This window comes from Lonchura striata, chromosome 1 (assembly GCF_046129695.1).
Source record: "Lonchura striata isolate bLonStr1 chromosome 1, bLonStr1.mat, whole genome shotgun sequence".
In the NCBI taxonomy this organism is placed as follows: Eukaryota; Metazoa; Chordata; class Aves; order Passeriformes; family Estrildidae; genus Lonchura; species Lonchura striata.
The window spans coordinates 83616912-83644067 of NC_134603.1; the positions used below are offsets into that span (position 1 = coordinate 83616912).

At 37.1% G+C, this 27156-nt stretch overlaps 1 protein-coding gene across 1 annotated transcript in view; it reads left to right on the forward strand.

Annotated features, from left to right (window-relative positions):
- The window catches only part of NFX1 (nuclear transcription factor, X-box binding 1), a 95286-nt gene extending 69575 nt beyond the window's left edge, over positions 1-25711 (forward strand). The window contains exons 19-24 of the mRNA XM_021540509.2: positions 3264-3305; positions 3657-3755; positions 7650-7716; positions 14940-15085; positions 20259-20360; positions 21835-25711. Coding sequence (XP_021396184.2) covers positions 3264-3305; positions 3657-3755; positions 7650-7716; positions 14940-15085; positions 20259-20360; positions 21835-21910 — 532 coding nt within the window. The 3' untranslated portion in view covers positions 21911-25711. The remainder of the gene's footprint in view (positions 1-3263; positions 3306-3656; positions 3756-7649; positions 7717-14939; positions 15086-20258; positions 20361-21834) is intronic.
- The last annotated feature ends 1445 nt before the right edge of the window (positions 25712-27156 follow it).

Here is a 27156-nt window from a genome sequence, read left to right on the forward strand (position 1 = left end):
CCAAGAGGCCTTCAACCACCACATCTCCCACCAGCCCATCTGTTTGCTAACAGCAGGTCTAACATAGACCTGTTAGACGATAGACCATAACCACCTCCGCTGGTGGGCTTACTCACCAGCTGCAACAAGAAGTTGTCCTCCATGCACTCTAAAAACTTCCTGGACTGCTCTTTTCTGCTGTATTAAGTTCCCAGCAGATGTCTGGTAGGTTGAAGTCACCTACAAGGACAAGGGCTGGTAATCTTGAAACATTCTTCAGTTTTTCTTCCATGTTGGGTGGACGATAACAGACTCCCAGTAGGATGTCAGCCTTGCTGGCCTTCCCTTTAATTCTTACCTATAGGCATTCAACTTCATTATCATTAGTTTCAATACCCATGGGATCAAAAGCCTCCCTAATATAAAGGGCCACACCTTCACCTCTTCTCCCTTTCCGTCTCTTCTGAAGAGCTTGTAGCCATCCAGTGCAGCACTGCAGCTATGTGAGTTGTCCCACCACGTTTCTGTGATGGCAACTACATCATAGCTTTGCTGCTGCACCATGGCTTCCAGCTCTTCCTGTTTGTTACCCGTGCTGCATGCAATAGTATACGTGCACATACAGCCCAGTAGCTGGGCTACTGATTTTACCCCTAACTGAGGCGTACCAGCCTTGGGCCTGCTTCCAGAGAGCCCAGCTACATCCCCTTCCCCCTTCTAATCTAGTTTAAAGCCCTCTCAGTGAGGTCTGTCAGTTCATGAGCTAAAATCCTTCTGCCCTTAACAGAGAGATGGAGTCCATCCAATTCCAGTAAGCCTGATGCCACAAGTTTGCACCCATAATCAATGAACCCAAAATTCTGCTGATTACACCAACCCTTGAGACACTTGTTAGCAGTGTGGGCTCTCCTCTTCCTTTTGCTGTTTTTCACTGCCAACAATGGGACTGAGCAGAACACTACCTGTGCTCCTGCCCTATCAATCACTTGACACAGTGCCCTAAAGTTCCTTTTAATTTCCCTGACACTCCTCTTTTCAATCTCATCACTTCCAACGTGGAGTATCAGAAGTGGGTAATAATCAGAGAGCTGAATCAGCCCAGGGAGTCTCTCAGTAATATCCTGTACCTGGCTCCAGGGAGCCAACAGACTTCCCTGTGGGATGGGTCTGGTTGACATACGGAACTCTCTATTCCCCTCAGAAGGGAGTCACCCACTACAACTACCCTTATTTTTTTTAATGTCAGAGGTGGTGATCTGTCTGAATGGATTATAGAAGAAGTGTAATTGAGATGCCTGCTGGGCAGATAATTTTCTTCTGCATCATCTGGCTGACCTTCTAGATCCTCATACCTATTCTGAAGTGGCACCTGGGCAGATGATGAGGGTTGAGAGGAATTTCTGTTACCTCCATGAGTAGGGACCCATTTCCACTCCCCTTCATCCACCAGGTAACAGTGGGAGTCATGGGAGTCCTCTGACTCCTGGTGGGCCTCCCTCAAGGATGGAACAGCAGAACTCTACCATCCTTTCACTTTCTTTAATACTCCATAGTCTTAACTTCCTAAGCTCAGCCACCAGAGAAAGGAGATCATTCACCTGTACACACCACAGGCAGGCTTCTTCTGCAGTGCCCCCTAGTACAATTGATAAGCTCAAACACTCCACACAGGAAGGGGTTTAGACAGACACATCCTTTTTAGTGTGTTCTGTTTGGTTACATACACTTGTACGAACTGCAGTTTTTGATTGTGTAATAAGCATTACTAACAAAAAAAACCCAAAACCAACCAACCAACAGAAACATAACAAACAACAAACTAAAGACTCTGCTAGCAGGAGGAAACCTGCAACTCTACCTGCTTGCCCTGCCTTTGTGAACTGCTGTGCTGCCAGCCCCGTTTGCCAGGTCCTGGGTCCTGTTTGCTGCATTCCTTACAGCTCTCTTTTAATCAGCCCCGAGCTCTCCAGAGGAAAGCCCCGCCCTGTCCCTGCAAGGCTAAGGAGAATTCAAGGGCTGTCGGAGGAAGTATTCTCCCTTCTCTCTTTTTGTCTACCAAATATTGGGACAGGGGGAAAAGAGATGGTGATAAATAAAATATTTAGTCTGATATTTTTAATTTATTGTCAAACTCCAGTATTTTCAAGGTAATGTACAAATCTGCTTTATTCATTTACAATAACAGAGTATTTTCTGCAAGCTGCAGGGATTTTCTTTCTTTGTTTCTCTCTCCTGTTCTGTCTGTAGACATTTTATACTTCATCTTGTATTTCTTATTAAAGCTTGAGATTTTTTCTTGACAAATTTGATCAGACCTAGAATAGCTTCTTAAATTGGCTGCTTTCCTCTTTTAGTGGAGGAGAAAATAATTCTTCATGTAAATTACTTTAAAGTACTTGGTTAATCTTAAGAGTGCAAGTATGTTAATTTTCTTCCGTCTTCTTCAAGAAGGCCATCAGAAGTTCCGGGTCCTGGAACTATTTCTCTCCAAAGATGATACATGCCACTGAATAAACCAGTTTGAACCAGTTTTCCCTGTAGTTTTGGTGGGGTTTTTTTGGGGGTTTTTTTGTTTGTTTTTGCTTTGTTTTGTTTTGTTGGGTTTTTTTTTTTTTGTTTGTTTTGGGTTTTTTTTATGTAAGGAACTATTGTCAAGAAAATTAATTAACTTATGAAGTCTGGGGGAAGAAGTTTGTAACTACTGCTGAAGTTTTGGGGAACTCCTGATTCTCCTCCAACATTTTAATCCCCCAAAATAAAATTATGTAATACCTTTCAAAGATGAGACAGAAAACTGAAATTCATAACTCTGCTGAGACTAGAAATTAGGGGTTCAGTTGAAATACTGATGTTTATGGTTCATCATAATCCTCCGTAGACATGTCTTAACTTTCTCTTTTTCCTGACCGAGAATTTTTCCTGATTCATAGCAGTGACATCTTCTGTTGCTGAGCATCCCCTCAATGCTCCTATCAACTTCATTCTTTGCTCAAATGATAAAATTTACCAATATAACATCTAATTCAAAAGCTTTTTTCCTCAATTCCTATACCACCTTGGTAACTGCTGCTCCTGTTCAAGACCTAGAGAAGAGATTGGGTGCTCAAAGATCTTTGATTATTGCTTTTTGTTTATTTTTATCTCTGTCTGTTCTAAGATGATAAAATATTCTCACACACTGTTGTTATTTCTTTAGGCTGTGATAATACAATACCAACAAGCTGCAGCTTAAAAAGTATGAGTAGCAGCAGTGATTCTAATTTCAGTTTTCTTTCATAATTCAGGTTGCAATGTGATGAAGAATGCCTAGCTATTCAGAGGAACAGGTGGGAAATTAACTTGCTTACTTTTTTTTTTAACAGAAGTAGTCTAGGTTTTGAAAGTTAATCTATGTAGAGAAGAAATCTTTTTCTTCATGACAGATAAATGTGGAGATGGTTCCTGTTGTAAAAATCTATATTGAATGATCAGAAATCTTGCGAGAATATTCTAGCTCTAAATGAGTTGTTTCAAATGTCCAGACCATATATTTTGCAATCTATTCATTTGTATTAGTAGCCTGTAACTTAATTCTTCAATGACATGTGTGGAAGGTTGGGGGGATTTATATGGGGTTTATTTTGTTTACTTATGTTTTTGTTATATTTGGGGGTTTTTCCTCCTACCCTCAAATTTAGGCGCCTTGCTGAAGCTCTTGAAATAGATGATAATTCTGATCCTTTTAATATCCGTTCTTCTGGACCAAAGTACAGTGACCTTTTAAAAGAAGATGCAAGGTATGTGTTTTAATGATGGCAGATGTTATAAGTCAACAGTGTTGAGAGCAAGATGGGAAATGTAGAACAGTTCTATTTACTCTTCTAAAAACAGCTGCCTTGGCATTAGATGGCAGTTGAGGCAAAGCAGTTGATATGCACTTCTTAAGACCTCCCAAATGAGAACCTGAAAAGTAAAAAGTGCCTGACAGGTTACTTTTTTCTCTAATCGGACCAGATTTAAAATGGCAACATCATTTTACCATTCTCACTATGAATCAGTACCTGTACTTCTCACATCTCTACTGCTTTTACTCAGAGCCAACTTCTACCTCAGTGCTCCTTATAGACATTTCAAAACAAAGACAAAAGTGATGACTAAATAATGAAATACACTCTCATAGCCTACTGTTCTTTCTACCAGGTCTCTTTTTTTTTTTTTTTTTTTTTTTTTTGCCTTACTGCTTTTATTTTAAAAATAAAGAAATGGAATTAATAAAATGTTAGATGCAGAGCGAAGCCTGTGCCAATGTGACTGCATAGAGGGTTGCTAGACTGAAACGTCCTAAAATGAGGCAATGTGAAATCAAGGTAATATCAAAAACATCACACCAATAAATACTTTGTAATCTGGAATGACAAGAAGGGATCAGTCACATTTTTTAAAAGATGTTGAGATGATGTGTCATCTTGAGTTTTTACTTGTGTGTGTTTGGTCGGCATGACATTAGTTTTTACCAGGTCTAAGTTTTGTACAACAGCTTAGTATGTTTTCTTCTTCCTCCAGTGTTCTAATGCTGCATAAATTTCATTGTTTTGTAAGGATGTTTGGTACTTGAAAATCCTTTATTTGATTTGCTGATATTTTGAAATAAGTGAAAATTTTACATAAGCAATCATTCAGAATTTAAAAGTAAGATACATCTTCTTTACTTCCAACCGATGAACCTACTGCAAAATAGCTGAATGTTTTCATTGTGGGGCTACTGTTTTATTTGTATTTGCATTTAAAGGTGCTACTTTATAAGGACTATTCTTTTAGTTGTGTAGTTATGTGTAGAATATATTTTGCTTCATCTTCTTTAGAAAACACAGCATGCACTTTCAGTACAAAAGAAGGTGAAGATTTTGCATTGTGTGTGTAGTCTACTGTGGTTTTATGGAGTATAATTCTGTGTGACCTTTCTGCCAGCCACTACCCATAGTACAAGTATTCATGTTTCATGTACAGAACTGACCAGGATCATGCACTGTACTGCAGATGGTCGAACAGATACCTTGGAAAGTAGCCTTAATGCTTTCACAGTTCTCATTCTTTCTGTGATTTTACTTGCAGTTCCTTTGTAACTTCTTTACACTGGTAATTTACAATAAACTAATACACCAAATCTATTTTTACTGAGTCATAGCTAAAGCAAAAGTTTTTTTTAATCTTCAAGTCAATTACTTTGTACATTGAATGACTGGATTTAATTTATCTAGTTTTAAAGATAAATTAGTTTCTACTTACAGTTACATAGCTCTCTTTGCAAGAGCAGCAATCTGCAATTTGTGAATCTGTGGCTTTATGAATTTTCTTCCTTGACTGCTCCTGATGATCTTTTGTCTCAGTAGTCTAGCAAAAGATTTGGCTTCCATCAAGATGGCAAGATCCAGATATTGTATCTGTTATAGTATATTTTTCAGGTGGACATGACAGCTGCCTTCCTGTGCAGAGTCACTGCCGCAAGAAGGTAGCAGCTGCCAAAGTCATTACTAGAATGCCATATTATCTTCTTCAGACAATTAATTGATCTGTGTAGCTGATACATTGTCAAGAGCTGAAAGAACTGTATACCTAAAAATGAAGAAAACTTGAGAAAGCTGTAATAACTCCTGATTTTGAGGTGTAACCTTTAATTACAGAATCGTAAAGCTCCCAGGAAGCAGTACAACTCCAGGTAACAGGAAGAAAAGTGAGTGTAAGCATGCCAAGATAATATGTCTCCTTTGTAGGACAATGACAGGAGAAGGGGGCACCACGAATAGCATGGTAATGCTAATCTTGCTGATGTATTTGTCAGGATCTGATAAGGAGTCAAACGAAGTCTCTCCACCTTATAGCTTTACATGAGGAGATATTCTGCTGCCGAGGGGAATCCATCTTGTAGTATGGAGTTGACTACCAATTAAACACAGATCAGGGGGTACAGATCCACTGGCTCGACACCTCAGCTCTGACCTTTCTAAGAAGCTCCAGAAATACGCACAGAGAGTAAGCAAATGCTCAGGTTCATCTGTTGACATGAAGTTGTAGGATAGAGCAGCACAAGTATCAATGTCCAGTTGGACATTGACGATGTTGAGGCTGCTATATGATGAATTAAAACTACTGGAGAAAGAGAGATCATCTGGAGTATCTAGCCACCTGGACCTACACAGAACAGAATTTTCTTATTTTGTCACTGTGCAAGACCCCATGGTATGGACCAAGAAAATCTCTGGTTTTATAGGCTCCTAAGAGGCTTTTTTTTTTAATGTATCCTCTAGTGTGTTAGCTGTTTTTTTAGTACACTTTTAAATATTATATATCAGATGCTTCTGGACCCTCTCACTGGATTGTTGATACATGTGTTTTACCTGCCATGATCACTTCACCTTGAAATTTGGGTATTCCTAGTGGGTTTGGCTGGGTTTTTTGTTGTTGAGTTTGTTTGGTTTTTTTGGAGGATTGGGTTTTTTTTTAACTTTAAATTATTGCTGTAATATTTTTTCCAAAGCCTTATACCACATGAGCTGACTTTGTATTTCACAGCATAGGTGTCTGGAGGTCCCTTTATTTTTAGCTCTATCCAGTTCAGGTCCTTTTTCCAATTCTCCCAGTGTTAAACTTCTGTCTACTGAACACCAAGGAATTCTCATAGCTACATGCAGTACCTGTGTATTCTTGCTAAACCTTGAAGGTTTGTTTACTTATGATGGGCTAAGTCCATTGTATCTGATCAAGTGCGGTTGGTAGCTGAGCTATTCAGTGTTGTCATTTTGCACATTTGTTTGAGACCATTTTTATGGTCTTTTGATGGTACATTGACTTCAGCATCCAGAACTTTGGTAGGTTATCTACCAAAGATAGTTGTACTTGCTTTGGTAGTCATTTGTTGACTGGTTGAAGTCTGACATCTTTCACAAAGTAGCACTGTGTTGGTATGGAATAGTGTCTAGTTTTTGAAGAATTATTTACTACTGACCAGCTTTGAGATAGGAAATCTTCGTGTAGCCTTTTTTCCTCACAGGAATGGTGGCCTAACAAATAGCAACCACACTTTTGAAGTTAGTTTACCTGCTTATTTAAGAACAGAACATGAAGTTCACCCTTAAGTGAAAGACTTGAAGTACTGTGATGAAGGTAGTTACAAAAAATAATTCAAACAAATCCTTCGTATCTCACATCAAGAATGTCTTATTTGCTTGCAAGTAGCTTTTCTTGAATTCTTAATAATCTGTTATACTAGAGGAGCTGAAGACCAAAATCGGTGAAATTTGTCTTGGAAAAGAACTCCACTTTATTTACCCTATCCCCATTGTTGTGTCTCATCATATATTGTAATTAAATAAATTAATAACAAGTAATTTAAAAACACCAAAATGGCAACTTCAAAATCTACATTATTGATTTGAAAATGTAGAATTGTATTGTCAGACAGTAGAATGATGTAATAGAATTTTATTGTTGGTTCTAGTTGATGAAGAGGAAATAATTGTTTTTGTAATAGTGATGACACACTAATAGTCTTTTAATGTGAATGAAGCTTCTGCTTGAGTAATCTGTGTTCTTGTTTTTTTATTTTGTTCTTGTTGAAAAATATTACAAAATATGAAGATATTTTATCTTTGTATACTCTCTTGCCTTGTTAACCTAGAATGATGTTCTTACAGGAAGGATATAAAATTTGTCAGTGACATTGAGAAGGAAATGAGAATGCTTGTGGAAGCTGTGAATAAGGTCAGTATTCATATACAAGTTTGATATTAATAAACATTATTAATACTCATAGTTACAAGTTGACACTAGATCTCTTTGGGCTCCAATATAGTGCACAGTTTGTTGTAAAAAGAACAAAATTTTTGGGAGACCTAGTATTCAGGTGCCAAACCTTGCTTAAGGATTCAAGCAGTGCTAGGCATTAATGCATAAATAGATTATCATCAATTTTTGGATCTCCATTAATAAAATATTGTCAAAAATGTTTAAATATTCAGACTTTGAGAACGACAGCCTAGGTACTTCTGATCCCTGTAGTGGAGCTTGCTCACAGATGTTTTTGATACCTTCCTGTATTTGCGAGTGCATGAGGTTGTCCTCTTTCTTCTATAAGAAAACCTGGATTCAGCCACAGTGTTTGAGAGACTCCAGCATATGTAGAGAGGTAGATACCACAGATACAATCATATGTTTTTCAGTGATACTACCTTCTGATCTGCCATGAAAGACCCAGTATATGTGGTTCAAAGGACCCTGTAAACTATACTATCCCCAGTTGCCCTTAGCTCAAGAAGGAGCTAATCTTCTGTAAAAAGCATAATTTTGAACTGCCTAGGCCCTAAGGACAGTTACTTAACTTTATTCCTTCAAAAAATTATGGATGACGTTTCTTAAGCAGTCTTGGTGCTCATCCATCTGTCTAATGTTCTTGCCCATTGTTTTTGTCATTAGAATGAAAGAGTAAAGTGAGTCAGTCTGTGTCTAGTTATCAAAGGGGCCCCAGTGGGGTCATCCACTCCAAGCTCTGAGCTCAAGCAGGGTCATCCTAGAGCACATTACATGGGATTGCATTCAGACAGTTTTGTAATATCTCCAGTGAGAGAGACTCCACAATCTCTCTGGGCAATCTGTTTCAGTCCTCAGTCACCTGCACAGTAAAGAAGTTCTTTCTTATGTTCATGTGGAACTTCCTGTGCATCAGTTTCTCCCTAATGCCTCTTTTCCTGTTGGTTGGCACTATTAAGTGGCCAACTATTAAGCTGCCTGGCTCCATCCTCCTTATACTGTATCTTCAGATATTTATTGACAAAAGAAATAATAATAAATTCTATTTGTCGTCTCTTCTTGAGGCACAATAGACCCAACTGTCTCAGCCTATCTTCGTGAGATGGTCCAGTCCCCTGTCATCTTTGTAGCCCTCTGCTGGACTTGCTCCAGGAGCTCTATTCCTCTCTTGTGCTGAGGAACCCAGTACTGGACACAGAATTCCAGGTGAGGTCCCACAAGGGCTGAGCAGAGGAACAGGATCACCTCTCATGACCTCCTGGTCACACTCTTTCTTATGTACCGTGTCATTGGCCTTGTGCCACAAGGGCACAATGCTCTCTCATGAGAGCTTGTTGCCCACCAGCACCTCCAGATCCTTGTCTGAAGATCTGCTTTCCAGTAGGTCAGCCTATACTGGTGCATGGGGTTCTTGTTCTCCAAGTGCAGGTCTCTGTACATGCCTTTAAAGAATATCAGAAGGTTCCTCTCTGCCCATCTCTCCCGCCTGCTGAGATAGTTTTGAAGAGCTGCACAATGCTCTGGGGTATCAGCCACTCCTCTCAGCTTTGGGTCATCAGTGAACTTGCTGAGGAGGTATCTGCCCCTTCATCCAAGTCACTGATGAATAAGTTAAAACAATATTAGAGCCAGTACTGACCACTGGGGAGCACTGCTAGTTACAGCTCGACTTTCTGCCACTGATCACAATACTCTGAGATTTGCTGTTCAACCAGTTCTCGGTACACCACACTGTCCACTCATCCAGGTTGCATTTAGTGAGTTAACTTATGAGGGTATCAGAGGACACAGTGTCAAAAATCTTCCTGAAGTCCAGGTAGACAATATTCAGTGCTCACACCTTATCTATCCAGGGGATAGATAGTTGTTTTATTGTACAGTCAGATTGGTTAAGCATGATTTTCCTTTGCTGAATCCATACTGACTAATCCTGATCACCTTCTTGTCATCCCACAATGACCTTGAGGATGAACCATTCCCGTCACCTCTCCAGAGATTGATGTGAGACTGTGTGTTGGTTTTACATGGCCTGGTTTTTGTAGTGGTGGGCTGCAGGTTACAGAGTGGGTTCTGTGAGAAGCTGCTAGAAACTTCCACTGTGTCCAGCAGAGCCAATCCCTAATGGCTCTGAAGATGGATATGCCACTGGCCAAGGCTGGGCCAATTAGAAAGGATAGTAATTTCTAATTACCTCTGTTCATCTCATTTTTAAGATTATAATTACCTCATATTTAAGAAGAAAGCAAAATAAAGCTGGTGGCACAGTTTTAATTCCAGCTAGTGAAGAGGAGGAGGTGAAACCTTGTGAGGGAAACAACATGGAGACACCAAGGTCAGTGGAGAATGACAAACAGGATGTGCTCCAGGTGTCAAAGCTGCAATTCCTCTGCAGGCTGTTGTCAATATTGAGTAAGAAAGCAGCACAGACTCCAAGAAGGCTGGTTTGCACAACCACACCTTTAATGTGAAAAACTCTTCTCTTTATAGACTGATTCGGCACATTCTACCTGATTGGCTAATTAACAAAAACACTTTTCTCACAAACAATCCTTGAGAAGAACAGAAAGTCAAAGAGTAGGAAAACACCACCTGCAGGTTGTTTACAATAACAAGCTATCATAGTTTCTCTACAACTCCCTAAAAGTCTCACAAGTCTGCCGTGAGAAAACTTACCTAGTTTTCTTGCTCTCTGACCAGGCTGTCACATCCACAGGTCATGGTGATGACCATGATGGTGCAGGCAGCCTTGCAGCCTCTGGAGTTCCATGGGTGATGCAGAGATCCATCTGCAACCCATGTGGGAGGTGTCCACACCAGAGCAGCTAGATGTCTGGAGGAGGCTATGATCCAGTGGGAGAACTGGTGGACAGAAGGGTCCCCTGCTTCCCAGCTGGAGCATCCTGTCCTTGGAGGACTGTTTGCCTGTGAAAGAGTGACCTCAGTTTTGGAAGGTCTGTTTGCCCATGGGAGGAATTTACATTGCAGCAGTTCTGTGAGAACAGCTGCTTGTGAGATTGGAACTATGCTGGAGAAGTTCATGGAGAACTGTCTCCTGTGGAAAGGGACTCAATGGTCTCATAGGGGAATGACTTCTCTCCCTGAGCTAAGTGGAAGAAAAACTTGGGTGATAAATTGACCAAAACCCTCACTCTCCTGTCTTCCTGGGCTGTTTGGTGGGAAGGAGGGAGTGGCTGGGGGGAAAAGCCCTTAAAACCACCTATTTTATTTCTCATTATCCTACTCTGATTTGGTTAGTAATAAATTCACTTTCTGTCTCTTAAGTTGAGCCTATTTTGCCCTTGGAGTGTTTTCTTCCTGTCCTTAACTCATGAACCCTTCATTAAATTTTTATCCTCTGTCCAGCTGTAGCAGGGGAGGGTAAGTGAGTGGCTTTTCATGGGTGCCTGGCATTTGGCCAGTGTCAAGCCATGACAGACTGACTGGTCTGTAGTACCTCTTCTTGCCCTTTGAGAAAGACTGGGATGTTGTTTGCTTTCTTTCAGTTTTTGTGCACCCCTCCTGACCTTTCAAAGATGATCATAAGCAGCCTCACTATGATGTCCACCACTATGATGTCTCCCAGCAGTCACGGATACATTCTGTTAGGCTGCTTGGACTTGTGGATATCAGATTTGCCTAGGTGTTCTCTAACCCCAGTCCTTGACCAACAGAAACACTTCCTTTACTCTGGTCTCCTGGGTCAGAGGTTGTTCAGGAGTTGTCAGTGAAGACTGATGCAAAGAAGGTATTCACATACTCCATCTTCTCTGTGTCCTCTTACTAGGGCTCCCTCTCTGGTAATGGGTGCACATTATCCTTAGTTTTCCTTTTGTTATTGTTTATGTATTTGAAGCCCTTCTTTCTGTCCTTGTCATAATTGGGCAGATGTAATTCTAGATGGGCCTTGGCCTTTGTTGTCTCATTTCTGCTTACTCTTACAACTTACGTTCATTCCAAGTGGCCTGACACTGCTTGAGTCTCCTGTGTATTAACAGGAGTATTAACAGGAGTTCCTAGTTCATTCATCTCATGCCCCCTGTGCTCAATTTCTTGTTCACTGGGGCACAGGTTATGCTAATTATACTCGGGTCCCTCCAACCACAGACACTTGGAAGGTAGATGCATAGAACAGTTTTTTGTTACCTGTACTGTTTTACCAAAGAATAGTTTATGTAGTGTTGTGTTGCCTGTGGTTATCCTATTTTGCATATTCCTTTATACGTTGCCTTTGTCATATACATATATGTACACAAGTGTGTACACGTATATCTTTCTTGATATAATTGCATACACCAAATATATGCTTATACTAATACCAAACCAAGATGTGTAATTATATTAAAAAGGGGCAACCAGAAGTCTTGAATTTGCAATTAGTGTCATCAAATATGCCAGAACAAGAGTACCAGAGAACTCAAGAGCATCTCCAGTGCTTTAGTTTTCAGTGCAAACCGGCTATTTGTTAAATAGCAATCCTACAAAGGAGACAAATGTCTGTTAAGTAGCATCTACATTGCAGAAGAGAAGAAAAATACAAAAACAGACCACATCTCAGTCTTTTCCCTGCCTGCCTAAGGGAAGCAGTGTACCCAGCTTTTATCATGATCAGGATGAACCATTTAGGGCCACATGACAAGTGAGTATCTCAAGGATCAGTTCTGTACCATTCTACCCATCAGGCTGTAGGGAATTGCTGTTTCATAAAGGTGTGAGAAGTTCCCAGAAAGCTCCCAGAAATCAAGTTATCTTTCAAAAGGGAGATTTCCCACGGATTGAGGTGAGGCTGACCAGCCTGTAGCTCCCTCTGTCCTCCTAGCCTGTTATGAAGCTAAAGTGACAGCATGTGTGGAGGCCATGCTCTAACTCTCTTTTCCTTCAAAATTGTGGCATATAGGGTGTAAAAGGGAATATTTCCCATGCACTGTAAAGTTAACTTGACCTTGTACTCAAGTTCTTCTTGCATAACTTTTCTTTTTATTTTTGTGAAAGACTTGGAGGCTTTATTTTCTTTCTTGTGAGAATCAGGTTTTATCTTGCAACCCATAGGTTTATGTAGCTAAAGACTGAATTAATATGTGTAATGTGGCATTATGCAAGGAGGCTGGATTTAGTTTTTCTTCTGCCATGATCTCAAATCCTCTTCTCAACTCTTCTTTATGCTTGAGTCTGTGTTTGGTTCATTGTTTATTATTATTCCTAAGTTTCTCTGACTAAATATGTGGCTTGTTTTCTTTGTTTCTAAATCTAGAACTTTACTTGTATCAAAAGTATTTTGCATGCTAATCTATCACGCATTTCATGTAGTTCTGCCTGTATTCAGTACTATGTCTTTCATACTGATTACTGTTACTTAGGCTTACACATTTTGCTTCTGATTTTTAATTTTTTTTTTTATTTTACCTTTGGAGATGCCCACTTCAGCTTAACTGATAAATGTGTAATAAAAAGGATTTTGATACTGAAAAATTTTAGCATTAATATGATTCAGCTCTGTCTATCATATATGACTTTGCTTGCCTCATAAATATCTCTTGCCCTATACTCACCAGTATGTTTTCTATCTAGCATAGCAGAGTCTTCATGGTTGATGTATGTAAGCAGAAAAGACAGAGGGCATGTATATCCAGCTGTGTCTTCATAGAGACAAGAATAGTGATGTTTTTCAGAGCATGGAACCATCACCACTTTTTTAAAACAAGCATACTAGTCATCATAAATAGGTTCAGAATCTATAGAATTCTTCAAATTATTGTATCTATGCTGGAAGTGTTGTAATAGCTGGGAGGTTAATTGCAAAGTAAAGATAATATTCTGTTAGCATATGATTACCCTGAAGACTTACAGAAATGGTTGACTACAGTTTCTGGTCCAGATAATGTTTGTAACTTAGCAATTTCATAATCTATGAGACAGATATTAACCCTCTATTTTCAGGATAGCTGAAATGTACCCCTGGTGACTTGTTCTATTATATATGGTGTTTCTTACACTACTTTTGGTGGCTGACCTTTTGTAAATCCACACTTTGTTCCCTGGGATTTTTCTCCTCCATTTCGCTAAAAGCAGATTTGCATTTAGATACTTTATTTGAATTTTAGCAATTTCATTTGATCAGCCAATAGTTCTTGGGTTCTTTCTGTTTGTTTGTTTGTATAGTTATAGTTATATAGCTATAGTTGCAGCAATTACCTTTCTCTAGTCATTGGTTTCCTACCCCATTCTTACAATCTTTCAGAGGTGATGGGGAAGTGGGATATCATCTTGGTCTCTCAGTGACCTTAAATGCACTGCCTGCAGTCCTAGGAACTTAGGGAGGTTGGAATTTCTCTAGAAGTCCCTGACTCAAACTTATTCTAGTAGTTTGTTTTCCCCTTGAATCCTTTCTTTTTACCCAGAGACCTAGAAGACTTCATTGGTGATCATGTAGGCAAATGCTGGAGCAGTGTCCTGGATCTGTGAAAGCAGACTGAAGCACTGAGTGACTCATCCTTATATGCATTTGTTGATACAAATTGATCCAACCCATTAAGGACATGGGCTCATAGGACCTTGCTTTTTTGTTTGTTCTTTTACTTGTTGGTATAATACTCAGTGCTGAATGAAGCATTATCAGTCTTTGTTAACGGATAAAAAATAGAACTTTGGGGTTTTGTTTAATAAAGAATCTACTGATGATATTACATGAGGAACTTGCAGATAAATAGCTTCTTTGGTAGAGAGAAGTGATTGATATATTTGACATCTTTGTAGCTATCTGTAATATTTGTATTATGAAGCCAATCTGCAAAATAAAATTGGATCTGATGTGAACTTGGCAGATCATTTTAAAAATACAGATTCTGATAAAAATAATTTTGTGTTGTTTTTTGGAATCTAAGTAGAATTACTGTAATCAGGATTTGTATTTCAAACTCAAAAGATACCCTATGTGGGCATGTGTAAACTTGGAGGTGATGGAAATAACAGAGAACGTACAATTTAATTTTCAGGAATTAAATTAATAATTTCAGATGAGCTTTCTGTCAATACAGAGGTCTTAGCAATGTGTGATATTGATTTTGTCATAGCAGCAAAATTTTAAAGATAGAAACGCTTTTTTTCATTGTTTTCTTCCCCCTCAAGGAAAACTTCACCTTTTTTTTTTTTTCTTCTTTCTTAAACTTTTCTGTTGAATTCAGGGCAAGCATACAAAGAAGAGTCATTGTTACCCACCAATGAACAGAGATCACCGCAGAATCATCCATGAATTAGCTCAGGTTTATGGCATTGAAAGTGTGAGCTATGACAACGAACCAAAGCGCAATGTTGTTATCACTGCAGTGAAGTATGTAATTAATTGTTGCTTTCAAATCTTTACAGTATAGTTTAAATAATTGGATGGGGTTTTATCACTTACCAGAGCAGTTTATTTACAGTGCAATTTACAAAATGCAGTCATTTCCAGTAGAATAATTTTTAAAGCAGTTTTTGAATTGATAGTTTCATGGGCTCATTTACTCAAGAAAATCTTCAGAGAAGAAAATACCATTAGCAATGAAAAAGCTAATAAAATATTTTGCAAGATTGTTTTCCATTCATCTTAGTAGTAACTTTTTGTCATCAGCTAGATTTAATAGAGGTATCAAAAATAATATATGTAATAAAATTTTATGAAAATTAATTGCTGGGTTGAGAAATCGTACTTAAATTTACACCACCTTTGAAAAAATCTGGTTATTGTAACATATTTCTCCATCTATAGGAACCTAACATAGAATATATTCCCTCTTTATTTAATGGACAAAGAGGGAACTGGAATTACTGCAAATGGAAGAGATTTTTTGGCAAAAATGAAATGTTTTAGAGCACACTCACAGAAGGCAGTTCACAGTAGAAAAGATAATGAAAGGAATATAGCTAGGAAAATACCAAACTGATTGCACTAGAGACATATTATGGGGAGGCTTCTCATATCAGGGCTTCACTGATAGTTCTCCTTACTCAGCTGCATATTAAGTTTAGTGCTGTCAAAATGTGATTATTTGACAACCAGTTGTTTTTAACTGTAAATATTGGCTGCACTTTTAAGAAGTTTCTCATCTTCCATGCTGTTAGGGTGCTATGAGCTATTTCTGAACTTGTTCATCAGTAGGTAGCTTAGCTACAATCTTGATTTCTTCCACAAGAGATGGAACATTACTTTGATCTTACAATGTAAGGTACTTTTTGTTTTAAGTAAAGGAAGATGAGCAAAGAGTTCATATTTGAAAAAGCTTATTTAAAAAAATAAAAAGAAATAGAGGGGCAGATGAGAAATTAGTGAAGATGATAAAAGGAGCAGGGCAGATGATTATGCTTTAAAAGCAAAGGGATATTCTGCAACTTGAGAATGGGAGGCCTTCCTCTATATGGTTTTAGGACAGATTGCACGCTTGCTCCTTCTCTTGGAGAAGGAGCTTGCTCTTTCTCAGGGAGTGGCATACTGTGCAGAATACAAATGTTTCTATTTCATTACTGCCACTCTTAAAAGACACTTGAGTGGTCTACTGAGACTATTCTTCAGCTGCATAGCAATATTCTTAATTTAATGGATTCTAAAGCTTCTTTTAATTTTATTTGCCACTTCTTCAAGATATAAAGAACATTGTAGCCTCACATGAGTAATAGCTCATGTTCTAGAGGATGATATTTTTTGAGTATTTCACAATGGCTTCTTCAACTCCCAAAGCTAGTAATCACCAGAAAGTTACAATTGTTTTGTTTCATTCTGTCTCAGCAATGCCTTTGTATTTCTGTCATGGGCTCTTTAATATATAATTAAATGAAAATCATTCAGGCAAAAAGGCAATTCCTTTTCTTCCAACTCCACCACTGTGTCATTCAAATATTAATATCCCTATACAAGTCTGTTAGAAGGGTGAGAAAGTCTCCTTGGTGCTAGGAAAGCTTCCTCCAACCAGGTTTCTTCCTGTTTGGAGATCTAGGGGCAAACTTTGCCCTCAGCCTTTGCCTCCATCACCACCGGTAAAAGTTGGTCATATTAGCTGCATTAGAATCACTCATGTACAGCATTGCCCATATAAGCACAGAGATCGTTCCCAGTATTGACTGTTAAGCTTAATCTGAATTACAGTTTGGGGTGTCATTTAAGTGTAAGACCTGTACTGGATCCTTGCAAGTGTCTTTCTCTCTGCTTACCGGTTGGTCATCTCTGCAGTCACCATCTTTTGAACAGTTGCAATACCAGATCCTTTCTGAACAAGGTTCAGAGGTAATATCCAGACTGTTGTGATGAGATGGGTAAAGCTTTCCTTTTGAAGTACACACTTGTGTTTCACTGTACTTGTCAGTGGTTTTTAAAAATTTTTAATCAGATGAGTAAAAATTTTATCCAAATAATTCTGGATTCCAGAGCCTGTTAAAGGGGTGCCTGCTTGTTTTTATGTAATGGCCAGTGTTTAAGCAGTTTGTATGGACTTGAGACATCCTAGAAGTGGTTTTGAGGGCAGTCATCCCTGTAAGACTCATCCTTTTCCTGTTACTTCCAGGAAGAACATTATGCTCAGTTTTTCCTCATGAGCAAGGGGACTTTTCAAGAAGGTGACAAGGTCCCACGTGGTTCTCACTGAGAAAGCCATGCACTGTCATAGTTAGATTGACATGTCCTGTGGGTTTTTTTTTTCACCCAGGATTTTATTTCCTTTCAGTAAGATCAGTCTGAAAATGGTTTGGAAATGGTTACCTAGACATAGGCTGTACAAAATTAGCAGGATCAAAGACCTAAAGAAATGCAACCACCTGTAATATCACATGGAATATCCTTATTAGATCATGACAGTTACATCACAGAAAGAAAACACTGCACATCCCAGTACATTTAAGTACAAATACTGCTGTAAGGTCACAAGTCAAGGTAGTTTTAGCACCAGTCCTGCTTCAGAAGAAAGCTGCATCTTTTTCTTACTGTTTTCTTTCCTTAAATGTTGACATTGTTTGCCCTGAGAATTGCATGTGTTGCTTCTGGAAAGCTTATGACGTAGAATATATGAAGTTTAAACAATCAGGAGGTTGTTAAAGAGCCATTTGCTTCATTATTCCACCTCAACTTTTACCAATTTTTGGACACATTTTTCACAAAAATCTGCTCTGTCTGAAAGATGGTAGTGCATTTTTGCAAGACTACATGGAATAAGTCTGGACAGATGGGTGGACAGAGAATTTTGTAGTAGTTCATACCAAAACAGTTCAATGCTGATCCATCCTGTAGTTACAAAAAATTGAGCATGAAGTCTTGAAGAAGACAAATTGAGTCATGATTTCCATATTTCAGTTTTATACAACAGGCCATCCTGTCAGCACATGCTTTTCCCTGTACTGCCATTAAAAATGTGTCATCTCAGCTTTGTTGCTTGAGGCAGGCACTTCGCTTTTCCTTACTTTGAGAATAAGTTAATGAAATGAAGAATGGCAACTTTCCTATCAAAAATACTTGCAGAGCCTTTTGTTTTCATATTGACAGTTCTTTCACAACTGATGATAGATAACCATGGGTTAGATAGCATCTGCTTTCTTTCTTATTTCTTGTAATTAATTAATCAAAGAGGTTTTTCCCATTGTACATCTGTTTAGTTGAATTCAGTTGTTTAGGGTTTTTTGACATGGGTTAAATGTGAGTGACTGTTTAATCTCTTTTTTTTTTTTTTTTTTTCCTTTAACCAATCAATGTGCCACCAGTGTATACAGAAAGTGGTGTTAATTTTGCTGGAGTGTAAGATGCATCGAGTAGGAATTTAATGTAATTACCAAACACAGAGAATCTCATTATTTGGAGGAGTATATGTAAAAATGCATGAATAAGGAGGAAACATCCTTAATTAGTGCTTGACATAGAATTATGTAGGTTGGGAAAAGACCCTTAAGATCACTGTGTCCAGTGGTACTATCAAGTCTACCTACCATTAAATCAAGTCCCTAAACATACCTACGCATCTTTTAAATACCTCCAGGGATGGTGATTCAACCACTTCCCTGGGCAGCCTATTCCAATGCTTGGCAACTCTCTGAGTAAAGAACGTTTTTCTAATACCCAAAAGAAACCTTTCTGGAATGCAGTTTAATTTAGTGTACAAGAAGTAGTTTGGTATGAAAATGTCAGTAGCATGGGTTTAGAAGAAAGTGCAGGAAGGGTAAAAAATTGACCTTGATGATGTTTAAGAATTTTAATTTATTCAGCTTATCTGCCCCCAGATAAGATGAAGAAGAAACTGTGAATAGGAAAGATACTAACAGTGGAAGCTTTTTCAGTCTTGCAGTTATAGAATATTAAGTGAAATAAGACAAACTCACTCTTGAAAAGTGGCTCGTGAATTTAGAGGAAATTTTAGAGGAAATTGGATATCTCCAAAACCTATTAGAGATACAGTGTGTTTGGTAATTATTTGGATTTATTTTTTTTATTTTTTTTTTATTTATTTATTTTTTTTTTTTTAGTTAGATGTCTTTTGGAATTATTTTTCTAGGACTTTTTTTTTTTTTTTCCTGGTATTTGGGGTTGTTTCTTTCCAGATTTTTTTTGTTTTGTTTTGTTTTTTTAATATATATATCCTTCCTCTTTCTCTAGCCATTGCAGCCTTTGGGCAGAGAGTGCCAGCTGAAGTTGAGTGTGATTCACAGCCTAAAATATATAAGTATACATGCTAAAGTACATTGTCCTTGTATACTGAAGAATATTCTGCCCTGTAACCATAGCCATGGGGTGACCATTTACACTGCAGATAGGACAGGCACAAGTGTGATGCTTCATTGTGTGGTGGCAATTACATAATAGATTATAAATAGCATGGAGGACAGAAGAAGCTGATTTTTTAATTTCCCCACTCTAATGCATAGTGTTTTTCTTCTGATCTGATTCACCTGCAACTGCTTACGAGGAAGAGGCAGTGTTTGAGGGAGTGCCTCTTAGCAGAGTTCTGTGTTCAATGAGTTTAACATGTTTTACTGACAACATTTGAGAAGGTGCTTCCAAAATTTTAGATAATATGTCGTAAAGATTCAGTGAACTGTGTTCTTGTGGTGCTGAGTTAAGCTATTAAGTTGTTCCTTCTGATTTATATATTTGAAAGAACAGATATGTTACCCTAGAGTATATATAACTATCCCAGTTTTGCTATTTTAACAGCTGATCATTTAGTGCACTTCATACTAGAAAGGAGTTGTGGACCTCACATGCAGAAAAGAAGTCTGGGTACCAATGCTCAAATCCAGTAAGCTGTTTCTACATCTTTTATAGCTAGCAGTGAAGAGACATGTAGAATACTGGATAGATTTTTGGTAATGAAAATGTACTTTTTGCATTGTTGGTCTCCATGGCTGGAAAATTAAATATTTGAAATGATGATTTAAGAATACAAGTGTGAACTCTGACACCAAAACTGCTACTTACAAATGCTACTCTTTCCAAACTTCTTAATGAGTATGATTTCCTATTGAACTAAATAATATTTCTTTTATTTCTTTAGAGGGAAATCTGCTTGTCCAAGCAATACCTTAACTTCTGTGCTAGATAAAGAAATGCAGAACAGGCCTGCACCTCCTCTTCTTCATTACAAACAAACAGATAAGTAAGGAATTTGGATTTAAAACTTTATTCTTCAATTTTGTGCTGAGTTCCCCAATGAACATATTCCGGATCTTCAACCTCAGATGCCCTGTTTCTGCTTTTTTCCCTTTTTTCTGCTTTGGAGCTTGCAGCATGCACTAAGATGTTCTTTCCACAGAAATAAGCCTGCAATTAATTGATAAGAAAACATAGGATTGGCTGTATGGTATAGGGGTAGTAGTATAACAATATTCTCAGATTTAAAATTTATTTTTTAATAAATATTAGATAGTTGGGAAGAGTGCTGTTTTGGAGGTTTGGGATTTTTTTTTTTTTACCTTTAACCAAGGGTAATGTCTTACTGGCATAAAATGATTTATTTGGACTAGTACTAAATATATTTTTCTTGTGTCTATATGACTACACAGTTGATTAAAGGTGGACTACAATTTTTGTCAGATAGTGAGAATTACTGAAGATGGGATATATAAGGCATCTTGGTGAATAGTCTTAAAAGGACAGTTTTTATGTTGTATGACTTGGCAGCTTCAGATACTTGTAGTTATCTCATAGTTATGACTTTTTTTTAATGTGTGGCTTATTATTTGTTTGGGTTTACCTTTCAGAAGTGTTTTCCTCCCACATTTTTTGCAGATGAGCATCTGAAATCATGTTCAAGTACCTTTTGCAGAATGGGACTGCTTAATGTTGCAGTAACTGCTGTTGATAGGTGCTGCTGGAATACAAAGTAGACTGTTCTGAAAAAATTTAAATCATTTCAGAGTTAGCATCTAGAGCAAAACATTTCTAGGAGGATTGCTTAAGGTGGAATTCAGTGTCAGTTTTAATAGGTTGTTACTGTTCATTTCCACTTCTGTGGGATTGCTGTCTTCAGTGATCCTGATTAATGCTATGGAGTTATGCAGCAAAATTAAATAAAGGGTCTTAGCCATTTATTTTTCATTTCTAGAAGTAAAGTTTTTTAGAAATTCTTAATTCTACAAAATACTTTGGAAGATATCATGCTGTCTTACTGAAAAAAATCTTTACAGTGTTTGGATTTGCTATGACTGTATATTTTTTGCTTTAGAAAGCAAGAGCGTTTGATCATCAGCTCACTTCAATAGCATTTATTTTGCTATTTCCTTTAAAAAGGCATTTTGAACATTTAGTCTTCAGTACAGTATCTTTTGTAACAGTATTTTTTGTAACAAATATTATTGGTAAATTAGATTTTCTGGTAAAACCCCAATTATGCATTCAGACACATGTTGATGTACATTAATTTAATCAGTCATATGTTTTTGTCAAAATTCAGTAAACAAAAGCTTTCTGAAGCATTAAGGTACTTCAAATAAAACTCAATTTAGAAGTACATGCTATTGACCAATGCAGTGTGTATGTGCACACTGAGACATTATGGGAGTTTATGATTCAGTTTACTTTGTATCTTTTTCTTTTCATGCATGTAATACCTAATATTTTTGTAATTTCAGGAGTAGTGGAAACAGTGGTTTATCCAAACCGTTAAAGGAAGAGCCAGTAATTGACTACTTTGACGTCCAGGACTGAAGTGATTGTTGTAGAATCATTCAGATGAATCAGAATCACATAGATTATGATACAGAAGCTTAGAAGTGAAAATACAAAGTTATTGTGTGAGGTGCTTTTTTTATTATCTGTCAAATGATCAGTTGTTCAACATATTCATAATTTAACATCTAAAGTTAGATAGATATGCTAGTTTAAAAAGTTAAGTATTTCAACAGTTTATGTAAGTGCATAATGCCTAATAGTAGTATGGGTTTTTAAATCTGGGTTTGGTGCAGTTTTGTATCTAATGTGCTGTCAGAATAATGTAGATTTCATTGATGACTTTTAAGCAAGGGAACTGGTAGTAAGCAAATATATTTTTGGAATATTAAGAACAACAATAAATCTCAAATATTTATTTTGACGTATCTCACACAACTTAAAATGGACTAGAAATAATCTGTGATAAAAAACTAGTTGGGATAGTCTTAAGGTATTTTCATGTTTTATTAATTCACTTTTGTGTTATTGTGATAAATTTGAGAATTTGAGTTACTCTTCTACATGGAAAGAAATGCAAAATTTAAGTTTAAATATATACATAAATGCCTATTAAGAACACAGACTTGCTTTGGAATCTGAAAAACCAGTATTTGGGGAAGGTGAGGAATTAAAACTTACTCAAATTTGATGTGTTTAAAAAGCAAAACAAGCAAAAACAAAGGAAAAAACCCAAACTAAACAACAACAAAACCAACCCTACAACATGAGATTACTAATACTACTACTACTTTTTTGTTCAAGACATTGAACAAAATCAAACTTCATATATTATTTTTGTGTTCTGTGCATGGTTTTATTGTGGTTTATATTTCTTTTCTGTACTGTGCAAGTTTAAGACGAATATGTGAAGTTAGGTTTAAGTATGTTATGAATTTGGAATAATACTTGTAAAATTTCTAAGTCCATCTGCCTGAACTATTTGGCAATGGAAGAGCTTTGTTTTATGGGAAGTGCCATTAACAAAATTTGATGACAGTTTAAACACTGAAAGACACCTGAATGGTCTCGTGATGGTGAATTGTTTCCAGATCTTGATTTAAGATAGGTGAGTAGCTCTCTGGGAGAGGAGATTGTAGGTCTGATCAGAAGAGGTGGTACAGCTCTGAATTTGAGTCATATCTGTTCTCCTGAGGAGAAGTTTTTTTGTATTAATAGCTTTAGGAACTGACACTGATGCACTCTGTTTCTTGTTCCTTGTGGCTGCTCTGTGTAATGCTAGAGGTGAGTCCCCTGTACAGCATCAGAAGCTGATGATAAAAAGGGGCTCACTACGTTGTAGTGTGAGATTTGTTGCCAAAAAATGGAAGGCATTTACTCATGCTTAGATTCACTTAGAGTTATCATATGACCCTGAGCCTTAACTATGAAGCATTCCATGGCTACATTTTAAATGAACAGCTCAAGAAACGTGGAAGAACAAGAAGTAGAAAACTCACAAACCATATCTGCCCCCCCCAATAAAAATAAAATAAAATGAAATTTGAAAATAAAATGCTTGCTATTATTGTATATTTTTGTAGGAGTTTATTATTTCACATTTTTAAAAATGCAGTCGTAAATGTTACTAAACATTTGAAGTATTTCAGGTGAAACAAGCACCTTCAAGAGTTTTCAAGCTTCTAATTTGTATGTAGTGATTTAAATTTGCTTTACTTTTTTTGTCTAATACTTTGTGAACATAAATGAAAATTAAATCACTATGTCTTACATTGCCCTTAATTTCTTAAGCAAATTATTGTTTGATTCTACAAGGTGTATTGCTAATTTTAGCTGAAGAAATAAGTTACTTCCAGGAATGTGTTTCTTCAGTCCCTTCCATGTAAGGATTGTATGTGTACCAGTGCTTGCAGACAAGTCCTGAGTCAATGTGGCCAAACAAAGGCTATTCCTGGTTTTGAAATTCAGAGCTATGTTAAGATAGCACTGACTTAAAGCTAGTAAGACCTCTAGGAAGAATGTATATAGTTATGCTGCAAAGGTGAGTTCTAGACAGGAGCTGGCACACATGTCCAGTGAACTGAGTCAGATGCATGTATACTGGAGCACACACAGTTGGTTTACTATAGGTAGACCTAACATTACAGAAAACCAAAGTGGCTTAGTTGATAATAAATAGAATAAAGCTGAAGTCTATTAACTATTCAGTTATCACAGTTTCACATGAATATAGGCAAATCCATCACATTTATGCCTCTGATTTGAAATTTAAACCTAAAAGGTTTTCATAGTATTATTTTCAGCTCTATATAATGGAATTTTTATCAGATTATGGCATTAACATAAAAACTCAGCAGCTTTGATGAGACACATTTTAGCAGTCAAGTTGCACTGCTTGTAATAAGAAAATTGAAGTAATCTCAGTTTCTCAAGCTAAGATTAATAATTATTACCAAATCTGTTCATACTAAGAAGTGATACTTCTGATCACTTGCCTCTTAACTTTGTGAATGTTAAAACATTTTTACAGATCTGTATGTTCCACATCTCTAAATCATGGCTATTGGATCCATACCTGTAGTAATTAAGCAATTCACAAGTACCAAATCTGTTTTTTAAAAATTGCATTTTAGTAACTTGGTTAAAAATATCATATCATATGTTTACCTGTTAAAGTGATTTCCCCCTCAGCTACATAGCCTTAAGAAGGAATTAGCCTTAAGAAGGAATTAGCAAAGGCTAACAGTGGTGCTGTTCTCTCTGTTTTGCTTTGTTTTTGCTGCAATGTATCAGTGACTTTCATAAGGAATATGGAATAGTTATAAAGGCTGGAATTTTGATATGTGTGATAACTTAGCTTCATATTGCACGTGTGCCTTGTGGAAATACTTTTCAAATAGCTATTTTTTAAATCTGCTCAGGTGTTTACACCTTTTGTCTAATAGAAAAATAAGTAGATAAAGGAAATCTTTGCGTCAGTGGCAAAAATCATGGTGACATCACTGTAACTTATTACTTCAGCTTCAATATGCTAGCAATTTTCCACAGTCCTAAGAATAATATTGTCTCCTGTAAATATATTTGAAGAAAGTACTTCTCAGTAAGCATCTTTTGAAATAAGTTATGTGATACCAGTTGGAATTCATGCAACTTCATGAAGTGCTTTTAAAATTGTGTTTAAAATAGGCAGATAGTTTGGCATTTGGGCTATGCTTTTGCCTGTCTGTATAGCTTAACATATTTAAAGTGTTCTGAATATTCAGTATTTGGGTTTAACATAAAATTGTATAAGATACATAAGTAAACTTCAAGATCACTTGTTTCTGTGGCAGTTTTTACAGTATCTGCCTCAAAATTAGCAAAGTAAAGTTTTTCTACAACACCTGTCATTTGTTGAAAGATTTATATTTAACTTGATTTTGTCAAGTTACTGATGTAAAATTACTTTCTTTACAAACCAAAAATAAATCTAAATTTAAAGTTCAGTGTTTTCAAATTGTTTGCAAACTTCATCTTGGTATTCAAGAGTTGGAAGACTGAAACATCACAGAGAAACAAGTGTAAAGATTTAAATGGACATTTGGGAAGTTCCTTTTCCTCAAATTTTTAAATGAAGTATGTGGTTTCCTGGAATTGAAGTAATTTTTAAATGAATGCTGTGTGAAGAACGAAGCAAATAAAGAAGGCTCCCCAGAAAATGGAGAGTGTGCTGCCTTCTTGGAATTCAAAGCTACAGGAGAGGTGATTCTGGATAGAAATGTGCATTTTGGTTATATGAAAAACCCTTTATTATGTCAGCCTAAATGCTACTTGGCAATAAAATACATTATGGTCCTTTCATTGTTGTTTGTTCACCATGAAGTGGTAACGCTGATTGTAAGGCAGGTGGCAGGAGGGGAAATGAGGACTAATGTAACATTAAAGTTCCGTGGGCATTAGATATAACAAATTCAGGATTATATATGTGGGGTGGAGGGATGATGTAAAAACTCTGCCATCACAGTTCAGTAAGTGACAGGAAGACTCAAAAAGCAAGCAGTCTGAAATATCAGAAGTTGTAAATTATTTGAACTGGCTCCTCCCTATACTTTTAACCCAGGTCATGCATTTTCAGCGAAAGCCTGACTTGATATTTCAGTTGAAGTGTGAGATGGCTCACAGAAATTCAGGAAGTGATCTGAGATTGAAGAGTCTTGAAAGACAGATTAAAACCTTTTAGCTTGCTACTCCAACTACCTTAAAGTTTGAACTTTCATGATATTTTGAAGGATGAGGATGGCATGTTGCAGGTGTACAAGCATTGGAAAACATGTTAACTGGAAATTTTGCCTGAAAAAAACACCTGCACTTCAGTTTGGTGTGTCATGGACTAGAGTGAGACCAAATAAGTCTTCCTTGTCAGTGTGTGCAAATTGCAGTAGAAGAGACAATCAGTTTTGCTTTCTGTTCATTTTTCCATGTTTGGAAAAGGTTTAGATAGATACTATTGTTCAAATATTGGGTTTCAAGTATTTTAGCCTTTGTAGATAGTGAATTCCCAGCAGGAGCCTTCATATTTAACAAATGCTGCTCTCATCCTTTACTAAAATGTTGAATTATTAAGATGGTTGATGTGCAGATTTTTATGTCTATGTACTTACTGCCAAACCAGAATATTAGAGCCACTAGAAAGGGCTTATGTAGAGAGGCTGTATTTTGGACGCTCCTGAGCTTTAGACCAGGTTTCTTAGTGTTTGTCATCTCAAGATTTTTGAAGAAAGTACTGCAGCGTCTTGAGCAGATGGAGAGACCATGTTGATACTGTCCTGTGAGAAGCAAGGTCCCAGAAGGATCCTAGGAATCTTTTGTTATTATCCATTGACAATAATGCTGTTTCAAGCACAGTATTTTTGTTTCTAAATCAAAGTGTCTAATTTAGAGTTTCTATGGGAAATACATGTCTCTTCAAAACAAAGTTATTTTTATCACAGAAATAATATTTTTAAAAGCACAGATCAAGGCATATTCACCTTTCTGATATTTCAGACAACCCTTTTACCAGTTTAGGTGCCATTATGAGCTACTGCTGCCTTCTTTGGAGCTCTTTTCAGTGAAAGGAATAGGAGCAAAATACGTCAATTGTGTCAAGCTCAGCTATGCTTGCCCTTCTCAACATTACTTTCTGTGAAATGTTCAGAAACTCCCCCTAGTAAATGGTTTGGTTTTCTGATGGATCTAATGTGTGCTTACTCCAGCATCCAATCATCTTACTACATTCACATTTACATTTAAAAGTGTAGAAAATG